The following is a 21,970-nucleotide window of genomic DNA, read 5'->3' as shown; positions in this document are numbered from 1 at the left end:
CTGAACTCAGCAGTCTTTAGAGGAAATTACATTTTCCTTGAGCTAAATAAATAAAACCAGATCAGAGTGAGCATTCATACAGTATTTTTGAGTTCTGTTCTCACACTGTCTCTGCACCATGAGTCATTACCTGAGAGCAAAGCTTCTGAAGAAATCACACTTTCCTGGATTTGCTTCTTCTTTTTTTTTTACAGTATGGTGTTCTTTGTGTTAATTTACTTTGTTTTAGCTCTAACTTTTTATAGTAATAACTGTGGTGAAAAAAGGAGTCTTGTAAAAAGAAGGTCACATTATTCTAAAATGATCTAAGCGATTTGTGACGGCGTGTAGTTCAGTTCCCAGAATTATTTTTGTCCTTACTAATTTTGTCTAAATTTGTGTCCTATTAAGCATCAGATATTTTTTTTACCTTAAAACAAGCTATTTGTTTTAATAGCTTGTTTTGTTTATTTCAAAAAATAAATCCATCTGCTGTTCTTTAAAGTTGCTTTCTGAAACTGTTTTTTAGGGTTAGCCCCAAAACAGTGTTTAAATAAAACATTTACATAAACAAGAAATTTTATTTATAAATGTTTAATGTACGGTGCGGCAGAAACTGAATAAATTATGAACAGCAGTTCTTTTGGTTCAATCAAATTCAGAATGCCTGGACTCTTTATAAATCAAACAATCATTGATTTCATCAGTCGGTCAAAGAAAAAGAAGGACTTGAGGCTGCAGAGAGTTTGTAAAGCGCATTATAGAGGTGGTTAAAGTGCTGTTTTTGAGATCAGCTGATGTTCAGAGAGACTGAATCATATGACTTTGTAACTGTGGTCAAATAGTAGAACAAACAAAAACAAAATACCTTTCTTTTGCTAGTGTGCTAAAAAATGATGTTTTTGTGTGCGTGACCAGGTGAGAGATGGTGCCATGTCAGACTTACAGACTCAACTGAGAGAAGTGTTACGAGAGAATGAACTACTGCGCAGAGAGGTAATCGAATAAGTTACAACATAATACGTTGTCTTCCCTCTCTTTTTTCTTTGCTAACACACCTAATTTAAACAAAAACGATGCCTTTACTTTTTGTTTTCATATAGCTCGAAGGCAAGGAGTCCAAGTTGAGCTCATCCATGAACTCAATTAAGACATTCTGGAGTCCAGAACTGAAGAAAGAAAGGGCGCTGAGGAAGGATGAAGCCACCAAGATAGGAGTCTGGAAGGAGCAGTACAGAGTGGTGCAGGAGGAAACACAGGTGAGAACATTTTTGTGTTTTGTCCTAACAAAGATCACTAGCCTGAGTCTCCCTGGGAAAAAAGCATAGATTAAAGAAAGAAAAAATGAAATTGAATGGCTTTACAAATATTTGGTAGTTGCATCTTGCATGGCTTGAAAGATGTGACATTACTGAAGGGAAATTAACTGAATAATACTCAGAAATGTGTTCTATGGTTCAAACTCAATAAATACAAATGTTTCACGGGATCCCTTCTGTGTGGACTTTCTTTACCTGTTACCCAAAAACATGCTTCACAGGTGACTATAAACTGTTCCCTCAGGAGTGTGTCTGTCTAAATGTGGCCCTGTAGTGGACCGGCAAACTACTTTCACCTTTCAGTAGCTGAGATGGATAGATGCACGTTTTAGGAGTAGAAGGTTTTGTCGGCTGGGTGGCTCAGTTGGTAAGGTGAGCGGCTACCACGCAGGAATCCAGGGTTCTATTCCCGGAGGGGAATAAACAATGGTACTGAGTCAATTACCATATCAATGGCGAGCAATGAACATCACCCAGTGAGGGTCCTTAGGCAAGGCCCTTAGCGCCACTGCCTCCCGAGCGCAGTTTGGTTGCAGCTCACCGCTCCCCCAGGGGATGGGTCAAATGCGGAGACGAATAAAGTACCAATTATTATTATTATAAAACCCCCAAGAAAGGCAGTTCAAGGAGAAGAAAGGTGCACAATTTAGCTTAACCTGGTTTTCTATTATTATTATTATTGCTTAGAAACGGTCCGTCATTAACTAACCTACAGTCAAACGGAGGAACACCCATGAAAGTATATTTATTCCCAACAAAAACAGTCTGCAGGGAAACTTTATGGAAAAAAAAATAACTAAAAAAACAAAAAAAACAAAACAAAAAATGAAATCAGCTTGAAAAAGCAGAAGCAAAAGATGAAGGTAAAGAAACCCCTTTTGAAAGCCTTCACGTACCTTTGGTTAGGTGTGCTGATGTATTGACTCTGTCTGAATTGACCTAAATCAAAAATGCCCCTTTGGGGACAAATAACTTGATTGATTAATGATGCAGGATATGCTGCTTTGGTCTGTATAACCATGTACACCGTGGGCATGGTATATGCAGTTTCATGAACACGCTTTTAGCAAACGGTGTTCACACTGGATAAGCAGGGAGGGGTTTCTTCTTCTTCTTCTTTAGTTTTTTTTACCGTTTACTTGTTCATGTCTGCAACCTACAGTTGGAGAAGGCTTGGTGCGAAAAGTCAAAGCGGTGCAAATATCACCAATCTTGCTCCAGGCTTTGTCTTTGATGGCTCTATTCTGGTTTAGGAAAAACTCAGTGCCATATAATTCTGGCCAGGCACAAAGCACAATTCCCAATCCAAATCCAAGTCCCTGATTGGTCAAAGCGGTTTGAAGTTTAAGCAGTCAGCGTGCGTTCAATAAAGGCCCGGTTTCTACGTAGAGCCTGAAAATGGACTTAAAAATGTGCATAGCGACATGTAAACATGAGAGTTTTAGACGAGGAAGCTCAAAACACAGGTTAAACTGAAACTTTTCATTTAAATCATCGCTCAGTTGCCGAGGCCGGTGTGAACGTAGCTTAACATTAAGGTGAGTTTTTTTAACAAGCACAAAAAGAAAATGATACTGCTGTCATTCAGTCATGGCAGATTGTTGCATTAAATGCAGCATTTCAATTGATATTTAATCAGTCTGTAGATTTATGGTTGTAAGTTTATTGTTGCTATTCATTTTTTAAGTTTATTTTTAGTGTTATTATCTATTTGCTGCTTTTGATAGTGCTAAGGCAACAAGGTAATTTCTCCTTTGTGGGACCAATAAATATGTATTCTATTCTATTCTATTTCAAGTTTTTTAGTTAGGGGTTAGTTACAATCACCATCATTGGATCTGGTTATGGACAGGATTATTGTTTACGCTGTGAAAAAATGATGAATCAGAATAATACAGACTTTATTCATCAAAACATAGGTAGGAACGTTTTTACCTACTTCTGTACCTCCTATAATGCTTTATATAATGCTTGTACTTTGCTGTATTTACTTAACTTGTAGAGGAAAATGGAGCTTGTCCTGATAATGTAATGGGCTGTTGTGCTGGATGTGTTTGAATGTGGAGAAGACGCAGATGAAGCCTGGCTGCCTGGTTAGGGACCTCCAGCTGTCTGTTGGTGTTCCAACCATCTGGATGAGAGACTCAACGAGTCTGGCAGCAGGGTGAAACATTATACAAGAGTTGACTTGCACACATGCACAGCCGTAGTCTCGCACAGTGCTTTAGTTTTTAGTTGTTTTTTTTTTCAAGAACAAAACGGTGGCAGTTTTGGCCTTGGTATGTGTTGTTTCATTTGCTTTTTAAATATAAAAAAAAAAAAATGTTTCTCTTCAGTGGAAACGCAGACATGATTTTTTGAATTTGAATGTGTGTTTCTCATTCATCTAAATGATGTTTTTTGTATGGATTAGATGAACTAAGTAGCTACTGATAAGTTGATTAATCTTTCATGCAGCTGGCCTGCTCCCAGACCCTCAGTGGCTCTGACATTTGCTCTCATCCCCCTTGGGTTTGTGCCCCTGGATGAATAAATGTACATGCAGAGGCACGTATGAAATTATTTAGATCCAATAAAAAACATTGAGAAATATTTGGCTTTTTCCCTTTACTGCAGGCTTTTTGTTTCTTCCTGCTTTTATATTGTTTTCACCGCTTAGTCATTCTCCTTCGATTCTATTTCTGTCTTCACATGCTAAGTCAGCTTTGCTTCCTCCTTCCCACAAGTTTCTGTCTTTGCCATCATCTTACTGTTAGAAATTGAATTAAGTTAGCTTCTGGTAAACCTGGAATGAGGGAGTCGTACAGGCATGCATGCACGCATGTTTGCAGGATTACGCCCCTCCTGGGGAACAGTCACCCCTCCCTTCTCTTTATTTACTTCTGTCTTCATGCTTGACTCCCTATCTTCATCTGTTTTCCGCCAGCTTCTCTTTTTATCTCTTCCTCTTCTCTCTGGACTGAGGAGATTTCTGTTTTTTTTCTTCAAAACAATCTTTGTAGTTTTGATAAACCACCTTTAAATACATGTTGAGAAGATAAATTATATTACATTGTAAAAAGAAACCTAAGGCACAAAGCCACAGTTTGAAAGTGTTAAAGGAGCCTGAATTCACTTTCACATCAGTCACCTGCTTATTTAGCTCTGAATTGGAAAATGTGCATTAGACACATCTCTACTGATTTATTTAGCTTTTTTACAGATGAGTAATTGAGTAATGATGCACTTTTTATTTATCATGTATTATTTATTAGTACATTTTATCTTGGCAATTTTTTGTTTTAATGTATAAATGTTGCACTGACCAAAAACACTTTTTAAATGTTATTGTACCAGTGACAATGACAATTAAACTAACATATAGCCATGAGTAAATGGCATTCTAGTATAGTTTTATTATTTTTTACTAATGTATATGTTTATTGGAAACATAAAAAGATAAAAAAAAACATAGAAAACAGTAAAATAAAACAAAATGTTTCTTTTTTATGTTTTGAAGACGTTCAGTAACTGGAGAGATTGTAGTTTTAGTACATTTGGAACATTTCTTTGCATGTTGTCATGAGCCAGAAGTCAATCATTTTCTTCGGGTGATGTCACGATCCAGTTCTCCTTCACTGTCAATGGTCGAAACCCAAAGATGTGTTTACAAAGAAGAAAATGTACTTCACTCTTGTAAAACACTTGTGATTATTTGTGTCCTTTAAAATAGACCTGTCCAATTTCATCTTCACTCATCTTAGAATATTTAGACAATATTAAAATATACTTTATTACATATGGCCCAATCTGAGATAGAACCATATCGTCATTAAACTATATTATGAATGAGTTGAGGGATGCTGAGAGAAAGCACATTCAGTGGGTTGCTCTGTGAATGTGGGCAAGTTGTGAGTCATTGCGAGTTCTCACTTGACAAAACTGGGGAAGGTGTGTGTTCAGTTTGAGGAACTGGGAGTCTGTTTTTTGTTAGATTAGCGAAAAGGATTCAATCAGGCTCTCCTTTTGTGGTGCAGTTTCCTTTCTTGTGTTTTGCTTTCCCCCTTGCTCTTTCACGTCCAGTAGTTTTGTCTTATCACACGCACTACTCACTGGTGTTACACTTTCCATCTCTTGTTTTTTTCTCCTGGTCTGTTGCACACACGCTGCCGGACTCTTCTGACGCAGCTCTCCATCTGGGCCTGTGGAGCCAGTTTCTCCCAAAACACATCGGAACAAACCAGACTTGCACAAACCCAACAAGATGTTGTGATTTTTTTTTTTTTTTTTAAAGATGGCTCCTATCTTAAGTGTAGTCCGGGGAAATAAACATTCTCAGAATCAGTCTGTTGACACTAAATGCATTACCCTGTCATTGTCATGTGGTCATTAGCCCTGAGCACTCATGCAGATGTGTTCTCCTGCTTTTTTCCACCTCTTTGATCACATTAGCTAAGAAAAACATTTTTGTGCGGAGAGAATAAGAAGCTGGAAAAAAGGAAAATATGTAGGAATTTCTGGAATGCTGAAGCCTCACTTTCTAAACATTCCCCATCTTTTCCCTCTTTTTTCCAATAGTAAAAAATAAACAGCATATCTTCCTAAATCATTTTTTGTTCATTTTTTTAAACAAAGATCCTAGAGTAATCTGACATTTAAATCTATGATTTCTTTCAGCGATGCCCAACCTTCAACAATACAACACAATGTTGTTTTGTTTGTCTATTCAAATTGAGCTTTCTGAGAATGAACCTCTTGCTCTTGGTTCTGCATGGTTTGTCTTTGCACAGCTGTACAACAACCACTTTGTCCACTTGTGTCACTGCTAGATGCAATCTATCATCCACTGTACTCCCAGCCAGCCATGTGACCTCAGCAGTAGAGTGCGAATGACACATTCTGATGGGCCAAGAGGTTGTGCATTACGCCTGAAAAGGGAGATGTGGCTCCGCTAATTTGTTCTTGTCATGTTGGAGGCGATATGCTCACATGTATGTAGGGTGTGTTTGTATGCAGAGAGGAAGGTGGTACCAGTAGGCAGTCTTTGTCCTTGTTGGCAGCCTAACACACACATGAGGACAATCTAGCTTTTGTGTGTGCAGGGTTGTGTAAGTTAAAAGGAGGAACAGATGGACACAGTCATACATGAATTTCTTAAGCATATGAACTCTGTGTTTTTGTTCACACAAGATAGTTTGTGTGTTTTGTTGAAGGTACTTGGCTGGAGTTCTCTGTTGGAAGTTATATGTTTTAAAACAGAAGTTGCCATCAGCTGTTGCATTGTTTCAGCTACTTCATTTCCACTCTCTTGTATTATTTAGGCTAATAGCTGAAGTGCTGGCAGTTTTGTGTTTGTGTCTGTTCTAATAAAGATGACTTTAATTCGAGCATAATGGTGTTTTAGCTTGTTTTACCAATAATGTTGTTTGAACTCACTAGATGGTTTACTCATGCACACGTTTTAGTAAGACAGTAGTTCCAGCAGTTTATTGTTTGAACATTTTTTTAAGGGCCTATACCATTCTAAATCAGTTTTTTTTAGGTTTTTAGTGTATTATAGTGTTCATTCCTCATGAAAAGAAACCCCAAAGTGGTATTTTGATCCGTTCATGCATTTCTTAGTATTCCTCTAAAAACCTGCGCTCTGAGCACCAGCCCCTCCCAATCCATGAAAACGAGCTGACGTAGACACGTGAGAACAGCCCCTTCCAGGCTAAAATAAACGCACACTTTCTCCGGGGAGCTAGGGGTAATCGGCAAAAACTATGGATTTTATTTGCACAATATGCACATCTATCTTTGCAAAGGTTTGGATGTGGGTTGTTTTCGTGGGGCGAGATGCAGATACGTTGCTGAGGCCAACTCTAGGACGATGTCAGAAAATGCGCGGCACCCACAAGGAGCGAAAGCCGGTGCCCTTAAAGATCGAGTCGTCTTAATTCCGGATTTAAAAAAGAGCTCAGAAAAACAACTAAAATAAAATAAAAAAGTGTTCTTTAGTGTGCCAAAGGTAACATATTATCGTATATATGGATTTTGTTTACTTTAAAAGACCTAAAAATAGCATTATATAGACCCTTTAGAGACCCACTGGGATCAACTTTTTTTCTATTTTACATGCTTTCCCAATGGTCTTTTAAGTGTGATTATGACGTTTTTAGGCAAAATCATAAAACCTATTGTCTTCTAGGACATAGTTCCTGCAGAATGGCAGTTGTTCATTAGAAATTCACCTCTGAGTTGTGGGGGACACTGTGGGTGGGCACAGCCCCTCCCAATCCATAACTGAGTGCTCCGCTAGCTTACGGCCCGTCACAACCTAACATCACCAGTGCAACAAAAATGGTGAGAAATTGTGGAGTTTTGAGCCAGATTCCAGCTCAGATGACAAAAACGAAGACGTACATGGATCTGTTTGTCTACAAGTGGTTGCATCAGAAGGGGGCTTGTGCCCCGCTTGTTGTATTTGCGATGTCACTACTAAAAGCTTTTTCCAATGGGATTTTTTTGTCTGCTCCTGACTCACAACAATTTAAATAAAGAAATTCTCAGAAATGCAATTTTAGGCTTCGTTTTCTTTATATGTGTTCTCCATCATGACTAAAAGGCCACAAGAACTTTTTTAGAGTGCTAAAAACACAATTTTCTTTAGAGTGGGTCACAGTTTGAACAAAATACAAATAAGAAGCAAAGTATAAAAAAAACTAAAAATAAGATTTTAAAATCAGTGGGTTTTTTTGTAATAGTGATCTGGTTCCTGGTCATATGTGAGTTACACATTTGTGATTTCATTTAAAACTCGGCAGCTCTTTACTTTCAGATGAAAGATTAGATGAGACAGAAAAGTCCTTCTTGGGTCAACTTTTAAATAAAATAAAAAAATAACTTGACATGCTGCATTCAGAGAGAGTTAACCTGTAGAAGCAGCAATAAGACATTATTACATCACCACATAATCAGTAAGAGTGTTACAGTGAAGTCTGATAAACACGGACTGTTCTCTATATTCTTCTGTGGTTCATGACCACATAAAGCCTCTCTCAGTCTCTCTCTCAGAGTTGAAGTTTTATTTTTTTATTTTATTTTTTGCCTATCCCTTCTCCATGTGAGTCTTCTAAGATTCTGGAACTTATAGATTCTTGATCTGAAAGGTTAAATAACCTCCCATCATCTAATACTATTACTGTTATTTAATATTATTGGAAATGTACTATAGTAGTTGGAGAAGTCAGATTAACTGAAGTTAACCTGATAAAAACCCAGTTGCTATTTAATGTGAACTGCGCTCTATTGACTTTAAGATCAATGTGATAGAAAGTGAACCATTTTCTGAAACTCCCTTGGAAATGAGTTAAAGTCCAAAGAAAAGGTGTTAGGGGGATGTTGGCAGCAAATCAAAGAGAAGCTGAGCATGCAGATATATAGACCACACAAAAATTGGCAGCCGTGGTGCAGCGGTAGGGCGGTCGACCCATGAACGTAATATTGCAGGTTCAATTCCCGCCTTGCACACCCATGTGTCAAAGTGTCCTTGGGCAAGACACTGAACCCTACCTTGCCTCTGGTGGTAGGTTGGCACCATTGTTTGGCAGCGGAGCCACCACCAGTGTGTGAATGTGTGTGTGTCTGGGTGAATGGGTCTGTGACTGTAAAGCGCTTTGAGCCTTGTAGGTAGAAAAGCGCTATGTAAGTATACACCATTTACCAAAACAGTTTCTTATTCATTGACTTATGTTCACAAAGTGTCTCCACTTAATCTGTTAAAGTCTGTAAACTGCTACTTCACTTCAAAACATCACATTATTCATAATAGACACAAATGTTACATTTATTTTAAAACAAAAGCTACAATATAAACTTTATAGACAAAAAAAGCACACGTTTATAGGTGTACCATTTTAATTCTGGGAGTATAGTACAATATTTCTTGCCTTTCTATTATATTGTTGTTGTGCATTTGTTAAGCTACGCTCACAACACCCTCGGCAAAGCGTGTTTTTACTACTTACAATGGAAAGTCTATATAAACGCACTTAAATGTGCATTTCAGGTTTCGGCGTTCAAAACTCCTGCATAGAAAAGTGTAGGGCAACACTGTTAGATGCCAACGATGAGGTCAAATTTGGTATAGAAAATGTAAAGTGTTCATTTCATGGAGGCCCATGAAATCTTCTGTAGAAGCTTATTCTATGAAGTTGACAGGGGTATAACGGTGACCAAGAATAAAATTGTTTCGGTTCCAAGTTTTAAAGTATTTTTTTCTTCTTATCAAGCAAAAAAGATCAAAACCTAATCCCCTCATAACTCCTCGTCAAGCTTATTCGTAGGCTTGTTTTGTAAAAATGTTTACATGTAAGACATTCATACTTTCTACCTTTTTAAGTTGCCAAAAAGATGAAAATAAATATGTATTGCTGCTGTTTTCATGTGTGTGGCGTTTTTGTCTGGGAAGGTTTTTCACGCTTGAATTCTCCTTGGTAACAGATGGTCTTCAAACCTGTATGTTTACTCAGCCAGAATGCAGAGATAGGGGAGGGAGAGGGGTAAAAAGGTAAATACAGAGCAGGATGGCAGCGAGGAAAACAGCGAATGAGCAGAGGAGAAGGTGTAGGAGCAGTTTCTGAGACGCCAAGTGTGACGCATGCTGAGAAAATTCCACCAAATAGGAAGATGGAAAAAAACCAGGGCAGTTTGAAACTCGGGAGGCTTATAAAACTTTAACTTCAATGCAGAGAGAGAACAGCCCTACTTGAGAAGGCGCATTGTTTACCATTGTGCGGAACAGCGCTGTGAAACTGAAGGGAAGGAGAGCGTCTGCTTTCACACGAGGCTGTGATTTTGCAACATTTTTCCCTCCTCCTGCAGTCACTTTCTCTTTTTGCATTTGTGTGTGTGTGGTTTCCTCATTTTTCTATATAAGGAGTGAGTCTGGGCCGAACTGTTGGGGTATGACCAGAATTACATTCTGGCCACTCCCACTATTCTTCTGCTTCTCTAATAGCTTCTAAAAACCTGTTTTCTCTCCTTGTTTCTTAAACATTATTGTAGCATTTTTGTTAAATACTTCTGCCGTTTTCTCCTACCTTTGTTCTTTTTGGCTTATCCTTCCGTTTTGAAATACACCTGCATTCATCATTGGCTAAAAACAGACGCTCCCTTGATTCCTCTTATCTTTATTCCTTTTTCATTTCCCCCCACTTATTCTCTATGCTCCTCATCTTCATCTTTATCCTCAGAAGAAAGACACACGTTTGTGTTAATCTGCCTGTTGCCTAATGCCTGAGTGGGCTCTGCTGCCTCTCCAAGCCCTCACGGTCAACACAAATAACACGCACATACGCATGCACAGCATGACCCCCCTGACTCCACCATCACATGTGCGAGTCTCCACGTGTGGGCATTACCGTGCACTTTGCATGTGTTGCTCTGAAAGTGTGTGTTTTTCGTGCCTGCCTGTTTCTGAAGAGGAAGCGTGACTCATGCAGAGAGAGCGGAATGAGCGAGGGATGAGACGGAGGAGTAATAACGCAGGGATGTTAATATTGAACGACACATGAGCATTGGCCGGAAGGAGAGATGACAAGGGGGTCGGAAAAACTGTCACTGCGGTCACAGTCGGATTTTTCTCGCAAAATATTGGTAGACATTATGCAGGCTGCTCATCTGGTATCACTTAAGTGTATTTTTGCTAACATGTTTTATTAGGTTTTCTTTATCGGCACGTCTCCAAGGGTCAGGTTGAAAATGCTAAATGCATTTTTAGAAAGTATACAGACACCGTTTCTTTTCCTTTTACTCATAGATGCTCTTATTTGAGAAAAACAAACAAAGCCAAAGCTCTAAAACGAATGCAACAAAACTTCAGTTTATACACAACACTTTGAAATTAGGACAATTTTGAAGGAAATGTCTGGGCTCCTAGTATCTGTAAAAGTAAAACCCTCTTTTACAAGTTTTATAAATTAAAGACCCACTCCAATGAATATTGTATTTTTGTTTTTTTAACATGTTGTGGCATTTCTCTGATGATGGAGGGCTTGTACTAAAGAAAATTAAGCTTAAAATTGGATTTCTGAGTATTTCTTGATAGAAAATACGCTGGCTGGGCGGGCCGCTCTGATACAGAGTGTAAGGGGGGCGGGGTTGTTCTGCACCAACAGTCCCCCCGCAACGCAGAGACGAATTTCTAAGGAACCAACTCTGCACAAACTAGAAAACAACTTTTATATTTTGGCTAAAAACTGCAAAATCATGGTTAAAATACTACTTAAAGGCTTTTAAAATGGATCAGAAAATGGGTTTTAAATGTTTTTGAGGTGTAACACTGGAATATAAACATTGCCTCTTTCAAGATTTTTGGACCCTTTTTTGCTTTAAAAAATCTTAAAATGTTTATTTTTCAGGACTTACTCATCAATATTTACTGTCAAGGCCTACAATTAAACGTTATCCCATTTTTCCTTAACATTTTCAGATTATTTTACTATATCAACACAGCAATAACACAATTATACAGTAAATAGTTATTAAAGCAATCTGTGCTGTTTACGAAAGATTTTTCAATCAGCTTACTGGAAATTAACCAAGATTTATTGTCATTAATATAGTCCTTATAATTCTTCTTCTCAATATAATATTGTTTTTTTTTTATAAAAAGGCTTTACCTTTTACTTGTTTCATTATTATTTTTCCACAAATATTTTCAAGTGAGACCACGAATGCAATTACTGAAAGATTTTTGAAAAATTAGTAATCAATATTATGTCATCGTCTGTCTGTGATGCAGCTTCAGTCAGCAGCTCCATCACGATAAAGGTCTTTTAGAGTCAGCACTTCAGAAGCATGACTGAAGACGAGTGAAAGGCCAAAGACAGAAGCCAAAAAAGTGACAAAAAAATCCACGACTTTTACTATACATGCTTGGCGCGCATCTGGTTATGTGCCACACTGCAGATTTATGTGTGTTTGGAAGCATGCATGTGAGGCTGGTGAGTTTCTGCGTTTGAATAGAAATGTCTCCTGTGGAATCAGGAAGTGCTTGTCAGGGTCAAAGATCACGGCGCCAAAGGCAATTCAGCAGAAACCGAGAAGAGAAAATCAGGCCTTGCATTGGTACACATTCCCAATCTGACACTGCTCCTCGTTCTGCTTCTGCCAAACATTTCCTTTTTGCTCTCCGTCCTTCTTGTCCTCTCTTGTGGTGGTGTTAGTTTCTACTCCCTTCCTTTGGTTTTCCCTCCTTTCTTCCTTAATCCTGGTCTGGCATTTCTCAGCTCTGCATTCCAGTTGTAGAAGTGTGTGAGGTGTATGCGTCCTCTGCTAAGGTTCTGAATTCTTCACATGAAGGCCGTAACGATGCTTAAAACTCTTCACTCAGCCGGGACGTCCAAATTACTGATTTGTCTTTCAACACTGTTTTCTTCAGTCAAATAAATGAGAGGAAGAAGTTGTTTCAGCTGTTTGTGAAGAAACACATTAAGGTAGGGCACATCTTTTTTTTCTCCATTTGTCCTACAAAGAAAACCCTACAAATAAACATGACCAACAAAAATAAAACTTCATTTCTCTACTAATTAGAAGAGAGTGTTAACTACTGATGCTTTGGACATCTGGATATTTTCTTGCTTTGGTCCCAAAAGATTTTGTTTTTCTTTTAAAATAAAACCTCTAGGATTTATGAATTAATAAGCTTTGGAAAGCTCCCTAAGATTTTGGTTTCTCATCTGATCCCAAAAACCACTCGGCCTTAAATGACATCAGCTCAGGCGTTTCTGAGTACAGACCGTAAACACAGATGCACACATCTGTTGTCATTTCACTCATTAGGGTCAAAGGTCTGAGCAAGGTTGGTTTAACAAGCAGGTTCTCTAATGTACCCTCTATTTGATTTCCTGTTTCTCTTTATTTATTTGTTTATCATAGTATCTTCCACCATTTTTTGCCGCTGATTTTTCATTTTTCAGCTATTTTAACCATTAACTATTAAAATGTTCAGCTGTTTAAGCTTTTTCCAGCTATGACTTTTGGTCCTTCAAACTTTCACAATATTCTAGGATTTTTGCCTAAATTCAAATACATGGGGAATCCTTGGTGCAAAAGCTCGCTGGCAGTTTTCACAAAAATATATTTTTTGTTATTGTGCTGTTTTCTTTTTATTTATGGTCAACTTTGATCTTTTATTTATGTATTTATTTATGCCAATTATTACCCTTTAAGTATCCTTTTCATTCAGCAATATAGCATTCAACCCTGCATTTTCTTTTGGAAATGCAGTTCCTTCTAGTTACATTTATAGTAGTGTAAAAAAAGTATTTTAATAAACAAATAAATTAAGATAATCATTAGGATAATCACAATGCCTAATAGGTATAGCGTATTTCCTCCTTGTTTTGCAGTATGGGTGGACTGCCAGATTTAGCACAAAAAACACTATTAGGATTTTCTTAAAAGTCAGTTTACGGCAATGCACTGCCATTGTTTGTTTTTTTTCAGCTCTGTCCTGTCCAGAGCTGAAAGTCCCACTCCAATCATCTATTGTAAAAGCATTCCCAGTGGTTTTTAATTATTATTATGCCATTTTTAGCCAAAATCAAAAAACGTTTGTCCTTTTCTCTGACATAGTTTCTGCTGAGCTGTAGTAATTCATCAGAAATACGCCTCTGAGTTGTGGGTGGGACCATTGGTGCAGAGTACCGGTAGACCTGCGCTAATATCCAATCAATCACTTTATCCCGCTAGATTACAGCTCCTCACAACCCCAAGATAACATTCCCATGGCAACAAAAATGGCGAGGAATTATGGAGCTATCCAGATGAGCCAGATGCCAGCACAGACGAGGAAAACAAAGACGTACACAGATCTACTGGTCTGCAAGTGGATGCACCAGAAAGGAGCAGAGCAGGAAGCTTGTGGTCAGCCAATTGTAGTTTGGACGCAACAATTACACAACATTTTTTCGGCTGCTTCTGAATCACCATGATTTGAATAAAGAAGTACTTAAAAATTCAGTTTTATTCTTAATTATTTAAAACATGTCCTCCTTTATGAGAAAAATGATATAACATGTTAAAAACACAATTTCCATTGGAGTGGGTCTTGAAGGCCTTTTGTGTTTAACATATTTTACAGTTACAAAAGAAGGTTATGAATTTTTAGACACACAAGGTGTATATTTGTATAAATCCTTTTTACATATTGAAGCTAAACTGTATTTATATTATGTTTGAATGTTTCCAATGCTGATTTGATCAGTTAATTTAAATGTACAAAGGACCAAAAACATCCCATTTCGTCTGCAACAGGTCAGAAATGACTGTTTTTCTGTGACTTCACAAAGTCAAAGTGAAAGAATGCAGCTGCACAAACCTATGTGATGGTAGCCTAAACATCTATTTTGAGCATATCTCTGACTATCTATTAAAAAATCTGAAAGTTGTGTATTAGTACCAGCTATTCAACTGAATAGTTTTTCTGTTGGATATGTATCTTTCTAGAGGTATCTTGGATATGTATCTTTCTAGAGGTATCTTTCTACAGGTTAGATCATAAAATAAAATACAAAAGGGAGACAGATACTTGTAGTATTAGTTTTACTGGTAAAGTACTGTTTAATCTGTGTTTAATATTAATGTGGAATCCTTGATTGACATTTAAATGCGAATTCCCAATGTCATAGATGTGGTGCAAAAAAAAAAAAAGAGAATACTTAAGTGAAGAAGAACGGAGGCTTTCTATCCCTTGCTTTGTGGTCTTCATGGAAGTCCTGGAAATTACACCTATCATGTGAATGTGTGTCTGTGTGTGTAAAAGTGAGTAGGGGATGCTGTTGAATGAGTCAGCAGATCAGCCCACGCTCTCCCTCCAAAGGCAGAAAGTGATTAGGATGATAAAAGTGCCTGTTACTCATCTTTCATTTGGCTCTGTAGTACAAATGCAGATTTAAACGTGCTGCAAAAGGGGAGGGCTGCTCTCCTGTCGAGTGACATTAGGCAGGGATTATTTAAAGCTATGATTTCTGCAGTTTTATCTAATTGTCCCCGATCTTATACAGTATATCCACAAAGCCTCGTTGGAATTTCTTTCACTTTTTATTTAATCAGGAAATTGTGCATTTTTTTTCTTTCAACTCATTCCATCAATCAAATGTTTGTGCTAATTGACATTTACAGCGGGATGGTGATGGGATGATTTTTATCTCTTGAAATGTTTTCTGGCTTTCGTGTGATGTTAAAGGAAAACGGTCCGAGGACGTCACTGTGACCCGACACTTGCTTCCTACATCACAAACGCCGTTTCCAATGTGATTGACGGATCATCGTGACAAGATGGTTGTTATGCTGACCTGTCGGCACACGCTCAGTACACATCGACCAAACGGATGAACCAACTGTTGTTGTTGATGATTCAGTTGAACTGACAAAATAATAATCATGCTGTTTTCCTGCTTTAAAGTCTTGTTTACCATGGAGATTTTTATTCGTTTAGCTAGTTCTGGGATTAGGCCAGAACCCCTCAGAACATCTTCTTTTAATCTAACGGTAGAGCATATTTTGAAAGCATATTCTTAAAAAACATTGATTGTATGTATTACTCCCCAGAGGCAATAGGCAGCAGCTTTTTTTATTGTTGATTTTGTCTTGGTTTGGTAGTTAAAGTGTTAAAAAAAGCCAGCAGATCCCCCTACAATCATGTTTTAAATCTTGTGTCAAAGCGTTCCCTGTGGCCTTTTATTTATGATTGTGCCTTTTTCATCTAAAAAACTGTCGTTTTCTGGGACATAGTTCCTGCAGAGCGGCAGAAATTCAACTCTGAGTTGTGGGTGGGGCCTGATTCACAACGATTTGAATAGAGGAATCTCCAGAGATGCAATTTTTCATCAGAAAAATGCTATAAGAGCATGTTAAAAACACCAAAAAACACAATTTCTTTTAATCATAGTTGGTCTTTAAAGATGATTGACAACAAAGAAATGTTATAAAATCTGAATAGTAAAAAAAAAGGTTTTCTTATTGTACTGGTCAATGATAATGTTGGACCTAAGCACATGTTCTATGGTGTTGTTACACCATAGATATTGTAGATTCTATATGACACTGTTCATCTCTTCAGTTGTGCTCACATAGTTGTTAACTTCTCTTCCCCGTTCCAGCATCTTCAGTGCACCATCCAGGCTCTGCAAGATGAGCTCAGAATCCAGCGCGACCTCAACCAACTTTTCCAGTCTGATTATTCAGAGTCCGGTCGCCTGGGAAACCGAGCCATTCCCCCCCAAGAGATGACAGAGGAGAACTTCCTGCGTCTCCACGGCGAGTATGAGCGGCAGGTCAAAGAGCTCTTCCTCCTGAGAAAGACATTAGAGGAAATGGAGCTGAGGATAGACACGCAGAAGCACACGTTGACTGCCAGGTAAACACAAACGTGTGAGGAACGTTGCAGCTCCCCTAACTGCCAATGTGTGACATGTTCTTTTGTTCTTGTTTGATAGGGATGAGTCCATAAAAAAGTTACTGGAAATGTTGCAGAGTAAAGGCCTGTCGTCAAGGGCAACCGAGGAGGACCATGAAAGAACGAGGCGCCTCGCTGATGCAGAGATGACAATCCACCAACTAGAAGGCCTGCTAGAGCAAAAAGACAAAGAGATGCTTCAACTTAGAGAGGTTTGTTTTCCTGCATGTTTGTTTAAAAAGAAACTGTGATCCAAAGCGCTTCCTATGTGAATGAGTGCCCCTACTGTCTATGAGGCTGGATTCAACTGCCAGCAGCCCCCAAGTTCTTTGTTTGCACTCTCAGAGAAAAACATGAAAGGATCCATTGATCCTCTCATTTGTTGATTCATTTTGGTTATGGTTTCTTCTCCATGTTTGTTTATTTGTTTAAACTTATAAAATAGTTTTTTGTTCAACAGTTCCCCCTAGTGGTCATAGTATATAACAATTTTAAATCATTTTAACATTGACATTTATTCTTTCAACAAACAAAAAATATTAGCATTTTATAAGGATTAAATAATATAAAGTGTAATTCCTAATATTTATTATTCCTTTTTTCTTTCAATAGAGTCCTTTTTGATACAAATATATAATTACAATGTTTATTTGTCCCCTGAAAATGTTGAGAGTGGAGATAGTAAACGATGTTAAAGGAGTTAAAACTAAATGTTTTCTATTTTATGTTAAAGAAATGAAAATTCTAGATTATTTATCCATATTTATTCAGTGCGTCTGCTGAACAAATTTCTCTTGTTTGAGCTGTATTTGACACTAAACTATGTTTATATTTAAAATAAGCACAGAGATTTTTAACAGGAGTTTTATCAGTTTTTAAAATCTTTAAATTATTCATGTGTCCGGAATGTTATCTTTTGACTTTCACAACATTTTTGTCCATTAATGTTTTAGTATACCTTCAACATTCTAGATTATTATTTAAATTATCAGATAAAGTTCCTGATAGTGTTCAAATATTATTCACTCAGTAAAATTGTGTATGATTAAAGCTATTGAACATGTTTTTCTAATTGCTATAAAGGTTTTCAGCATAGCATATTCACCAAATGAAGGTGACAGAGTCCCGCTCTTCCTCTCACTGCTGTTCGTAGCTCCACACACAAAAAATGCTGCCAGTAAACAGCCTCACAGCAAATATTTGAGTTGGTATGCAGGATGACATACTGCAAGAAAGGCAGAGCCAAAGAAAATGATAAAAATCATTTAAATGAACTCTAAAAAAGGTTGTAGACATAAAACATTATAAGGTCAAAGTCATCATATGATTGCAACAAATCTGATATTGTAGAAACGCAAACATCTAGAGTTGCTCTCAATAATCTTAAATCTTCCTCCAGGTACATCAGTTTTATTCCTTTACATCTGAGGATGTGTTAGAAAAAAAAAGAAAAAAAAATGAAGTAACACATTCAGTGTGAGCGTAAGGCGAACGACCAGAGGCAGAAAGTCTCCCAGGTATTACTCACAGTCATTCTGTCCCTTGGAAAGGCACCTGAACCCATATTGCCCCAATAATAGAAGCAATCTGTAGGTCACTTTTGATAAAAGTATCTTAAAAAGGCAATGGACGTTTATGTACAGCAATGCATGAGTACATCTAAAATAAATGGATTCTTTTTTCTATAAGAAAAGTACAATAATAAGTCTGTCATTAGAGCTACCCTTGTATTGATTTGGATTTGGAAATGGTTTATTTAAGGGCAAGAATAAAGCACAAAACAATACAATCAGTGTTTTTCATCCACACAAAGACACGTCCAACATTTACATGAAAAACTGGAAACATGTTTCTCTAGATATGAATTCTTACCACAAGTATTTAGTTTAAGAAGCAAAATTGCACACACCCTCAACAATTTTAGCAGGGAAGTACAACTGATATAGATTAAAAACTTTTTTATTTTATTTTCTAAGACCTCTTCAGTAGATATCTGTATGCATTTTTACCAGGCCCTCTGGCAATAGGGCCCTACTATGACACTCACATATATGGGTTTTCTGCTTTCTGGCTTTTGAATTACCGGTACTACTTTTTGTTAGTCTGTAAAGAGAAGCAGTGAGGCATGCACTGCTCCGTCCTCCCCTTTGCTTTCATTCCCTCCTTGTCTTTCAGCACTCCTCTCCATCTTTTCTTTCTTTTTGTGTTTTTGCATCTACCACTACACTCCTCCCTTTTCTTCTTCTGTTTGCTCCTACTTCATTTCTCTTCGGAGCTGTGATGGACTAACACCTAACAGACAGATGAGATCTTTTCCCTTTTATTTTAATTGTAAACTTTTTTTAAGCTTTTGTTATTTTGAAATAGAACTCATTGAAAACGTTTTTTTTATGAGCGATGTAACTATGTAGTAGTCTAATCTCTTCATTTTTTAGAGACTACATTTTGCATGAGGACACTTTGAAGATTGGATTTCATTTTTAAAGCTCTTCTTTTGTCTGATTTGAACCTTTTTAATGTTTTATTTAACAGATACGTTGAGCCTCTTGAGATCATTAAGCCAATTAACATCAGTTTAGTTTGAGCTCGCTTACAGTCATTTCTGTCAGTTCAAACAATGTGGGATGGCTGGATCGACCCAAGGAGGCGTAAAGCTAACGATGCTCCCAAAGGAAAACCTCTCCTCCCTGGCTCTCCTGTCTTTCCTGCTTCTCCCTCCATGTCTACCCCACCTCCTTTCCATGTGTCTCCCCCTTTCTTACCATCCACCCGAGTCTCCCCATCATGCCACACCCCACTTTCCTCCTCTTCTTCCTTTCCTGCACCACCTCCTCCCCCTCCAAGGAGACATTCCCTCCATCCTGTCATCACTTCCCCATCCTGCCCTCCCCACCTCCCCTCTTTTGTTGTTGCCTCTTCTGTCCATCCTTCCAAACTTCAGTACTCCCCATCCTTCCCTGCTCCCTCTCCAAGACCAACACCCTCCATCCAGCCGTCCTGCCATCCCATTCCCTCATCCCTTCTTGCTTCCTCTCCCGGTCCCAGACTTTCCCCTCCTTCGCTGCGTACCAACCTCCATCCGTCCATGTTGTCTTCCTCATCGTCCACTGACCATCATGGTGCTTATGTTTCCCAGGAGCTGCACAGGAGATACGAAGCAGCTCCCGAGTCAACAAAGACCAAGGCCTTGCAGACTGTCATTGAAATGAAGGTAACATTGATTCTTTTACTATTTTAACAGAACATTCATTTATTCATCCATCTTCTAAACCCGTTTTGTCTCTTCCGGGGACACTGGGCTGCTGGAGCCTATCCTGGCCACTTGTGGGCAAAGGCAGGGGACATCCTGGACAAGTCCCCAGTCTGTCGCAGGGCTTTATCAGAACATCAAACTCAGATATTTAGCTACTTCTTTATTGACCAGCTTCAAATATATTTCATCACACAAAAATGTCAATCAGAGACTAAAATGTTATAAATAATATGAAAGTGTCTCTTAAGTGTTTACATTAACAACAGAATCCAATGGAACCTGTCCAGGGAGCGACCTCCCTTTGCATTTCAGTGGCAGGGTAGACTCCAGCATCCTCTTGACCCAGAGCAAGAATAGAGTGGGTTTAGTAATCAATAGATTGACAGAAACCTATGTGAACATTCTTTTGGTCTTTATCTGCCATTAAAATACAAACACACATACAAAGACAACAAGCGATTGTGGGTTCACTTTGGCTCAAATATAATAGACATAAAAATGGCACAGTAAAAGAAGGGCATGGAGTTTGAATTTTATGGTGTGTTTGTGCTTACTGGTTAAAAATACCATTATTATTGTGTATTTATTAAAGAAAAGCATTTCATTTTGTACACAGTCAACTTGTATTTTACAATGTTGTTTGATGCTTTTTTGCATTTATTTGGGGATTTCTTTGTCATGTAACAGCCAGTAAAATCAATAAATAGGAATCTAACTAAAGCTTTACTCCAAAAGAAATTGCAGATCATTTGTTTTTTAATCTAAAATCTACAATTTTTATAAATGATGCGCGGGGTGCCATAGATCATGCACCAGTCTTACTTTTTTAATAACAACACAAAACGTTATTAAAATGATGTAACTGAGCTGAAGAGTCTGTACATAACCTTGTGGATCATCCCTTGAAATAAATGCTAAAAGCTACATTCCTTATATTTTTAAATAATGCATTTTTTTACTTAGCTTCCATACATTTCCCTTTTAGCTTGTCTTTTTGTCAGAATTGTTGGATTTACGCTGTTTTATAAAAAATTCTTTGAATAGCTGATACACAACTGTTTAGAAACCTAACTTGGTTCTTGTTTTTCTACTGCTTCTCCAAGCTGTAAACTCTGAAGCACTAAGTCTGTGGATTCATGTTTCAGTCTCAAAACTCTGCAGAGCTGCTCATGGCTCAGAATGGGCTTTATTCTTCTATTCGCTACTCGTTTCTAGAGCCAGGTGAAGTGAATGTGACTTGGTTTCTTCTCTCTGCACATTTCTGCATTTTGCCCGGCAGGATGCAAAGATCAGCTCACTGGAGCGAGGCATGAGAGAGCTGGAGGACGAGGTGATGATGCTGAAGTCCAACGGAGCCCTGAGCAGTGAAGAAAGGGAGGAGGAGATCAAGCAGATGGAGGTCTATAGATCCCACTCAAAGTTCATGAAAAACAAGGTAATCAATGCAGACAAGCAGAGCGCTTTCTGTTTTAATACATCCAGATAATAACACGAACATTTTTATCGATTGAAATTTGTTACTGTTGAATTTTAATGAGCACATGGATTACTTGAGTTATATTTTTTATATGTTGCTCAATGTTTTGTGTTGTTTTAACATTTTTTATCAGCAGGGCGGCAAATCTCAAGTCCTTTTTCAGTCAGAAATGCAGAAAAAATCCCTACAATTAGTCATAATGTGAAGTATAATTTCTTATCTTTTTCATGGTTTTCAGACAGCTAACTAAATCATTTTTCTCAATATATTCAGGACTACTTTGTGCTTTTAGAAAAGGATTTTTTCCATCTGGTAAATTTGCTGTACTAATAAAATTATGCGGATATGAGTCTCTCTTATAGAGTTTTAACACTTTAAAAGTTTTTTTGGTTTAAATCAAATAATTTATCAAGTGATTTATCATGCATTTTCAAAAAGCATACAAAATATATAGAATAGTGTGTTTTAGTTATTTTATTTATATAGTATATATATAAATTGTATTCATATTTTTAAAT

At 37.7% G+C, this 21,970-nt stretch overlaps 1 protein-coding gene across 13 annotated transcripts in view; it reads left to right on the top strand.

Moving 5' to 3' along the window:
* The window catches only part of LOC101162174 (ELKS/Rab6-interacting/CAST family member 1), a 123,194-nt gene that overhangs the window by 10,903 nt on the left and 90,321 nt on the right, over positions 1–21,970 (top strand). For all 13 annotated transcript variants that reach the window (XR_002293072.2, XR_002293073.2, XR_002293071.2 and 10 more), the window contains 6 exons: positions 898–975; positions 1,083–1,238; positions 16,427–16,683; positions 16,763–16,934; positions 19,859–19,933; positions 21,255–21,410. Coding sequence is in view for 10 of the 13 variants with exons in the window: in XM_020714177.2 (XP_020569836.1) it covers positions 898–975; positions 1,083–1,238; positions 16,427–16,683; positions 16,763–16,934; positions 19,859–19,933; positions 21,255–21,410 (894 nt within the window). In the remaining 3 variants the exon portion in view is untranslated. The remainder of the gene's footprint in view (positions 1–897; positions 976–1,082; positions 1,239–16,426; positions 16,684–16,762; positions 16,935–19,858; positions 19,934–21,254; positions 21,411–21,970) is intronic.

Source organism: Oryzias latipes, chromosome 23 (assembly GCF_002234675.1).
Source record: "Oryzias latipes chromosome 23, ASM223467v1".
NCBI lineage: Eukaryota > Metazoa > Chordata > Actinopteri > Beloniformes > Adrianichthyidae > Oryzias > Oryzias latipes.
The sequence above is the reverse complement of the archived record's forward strand: the minus strand, read 5'-3'. Positions and strand labels throughout refer to the sequence as shown.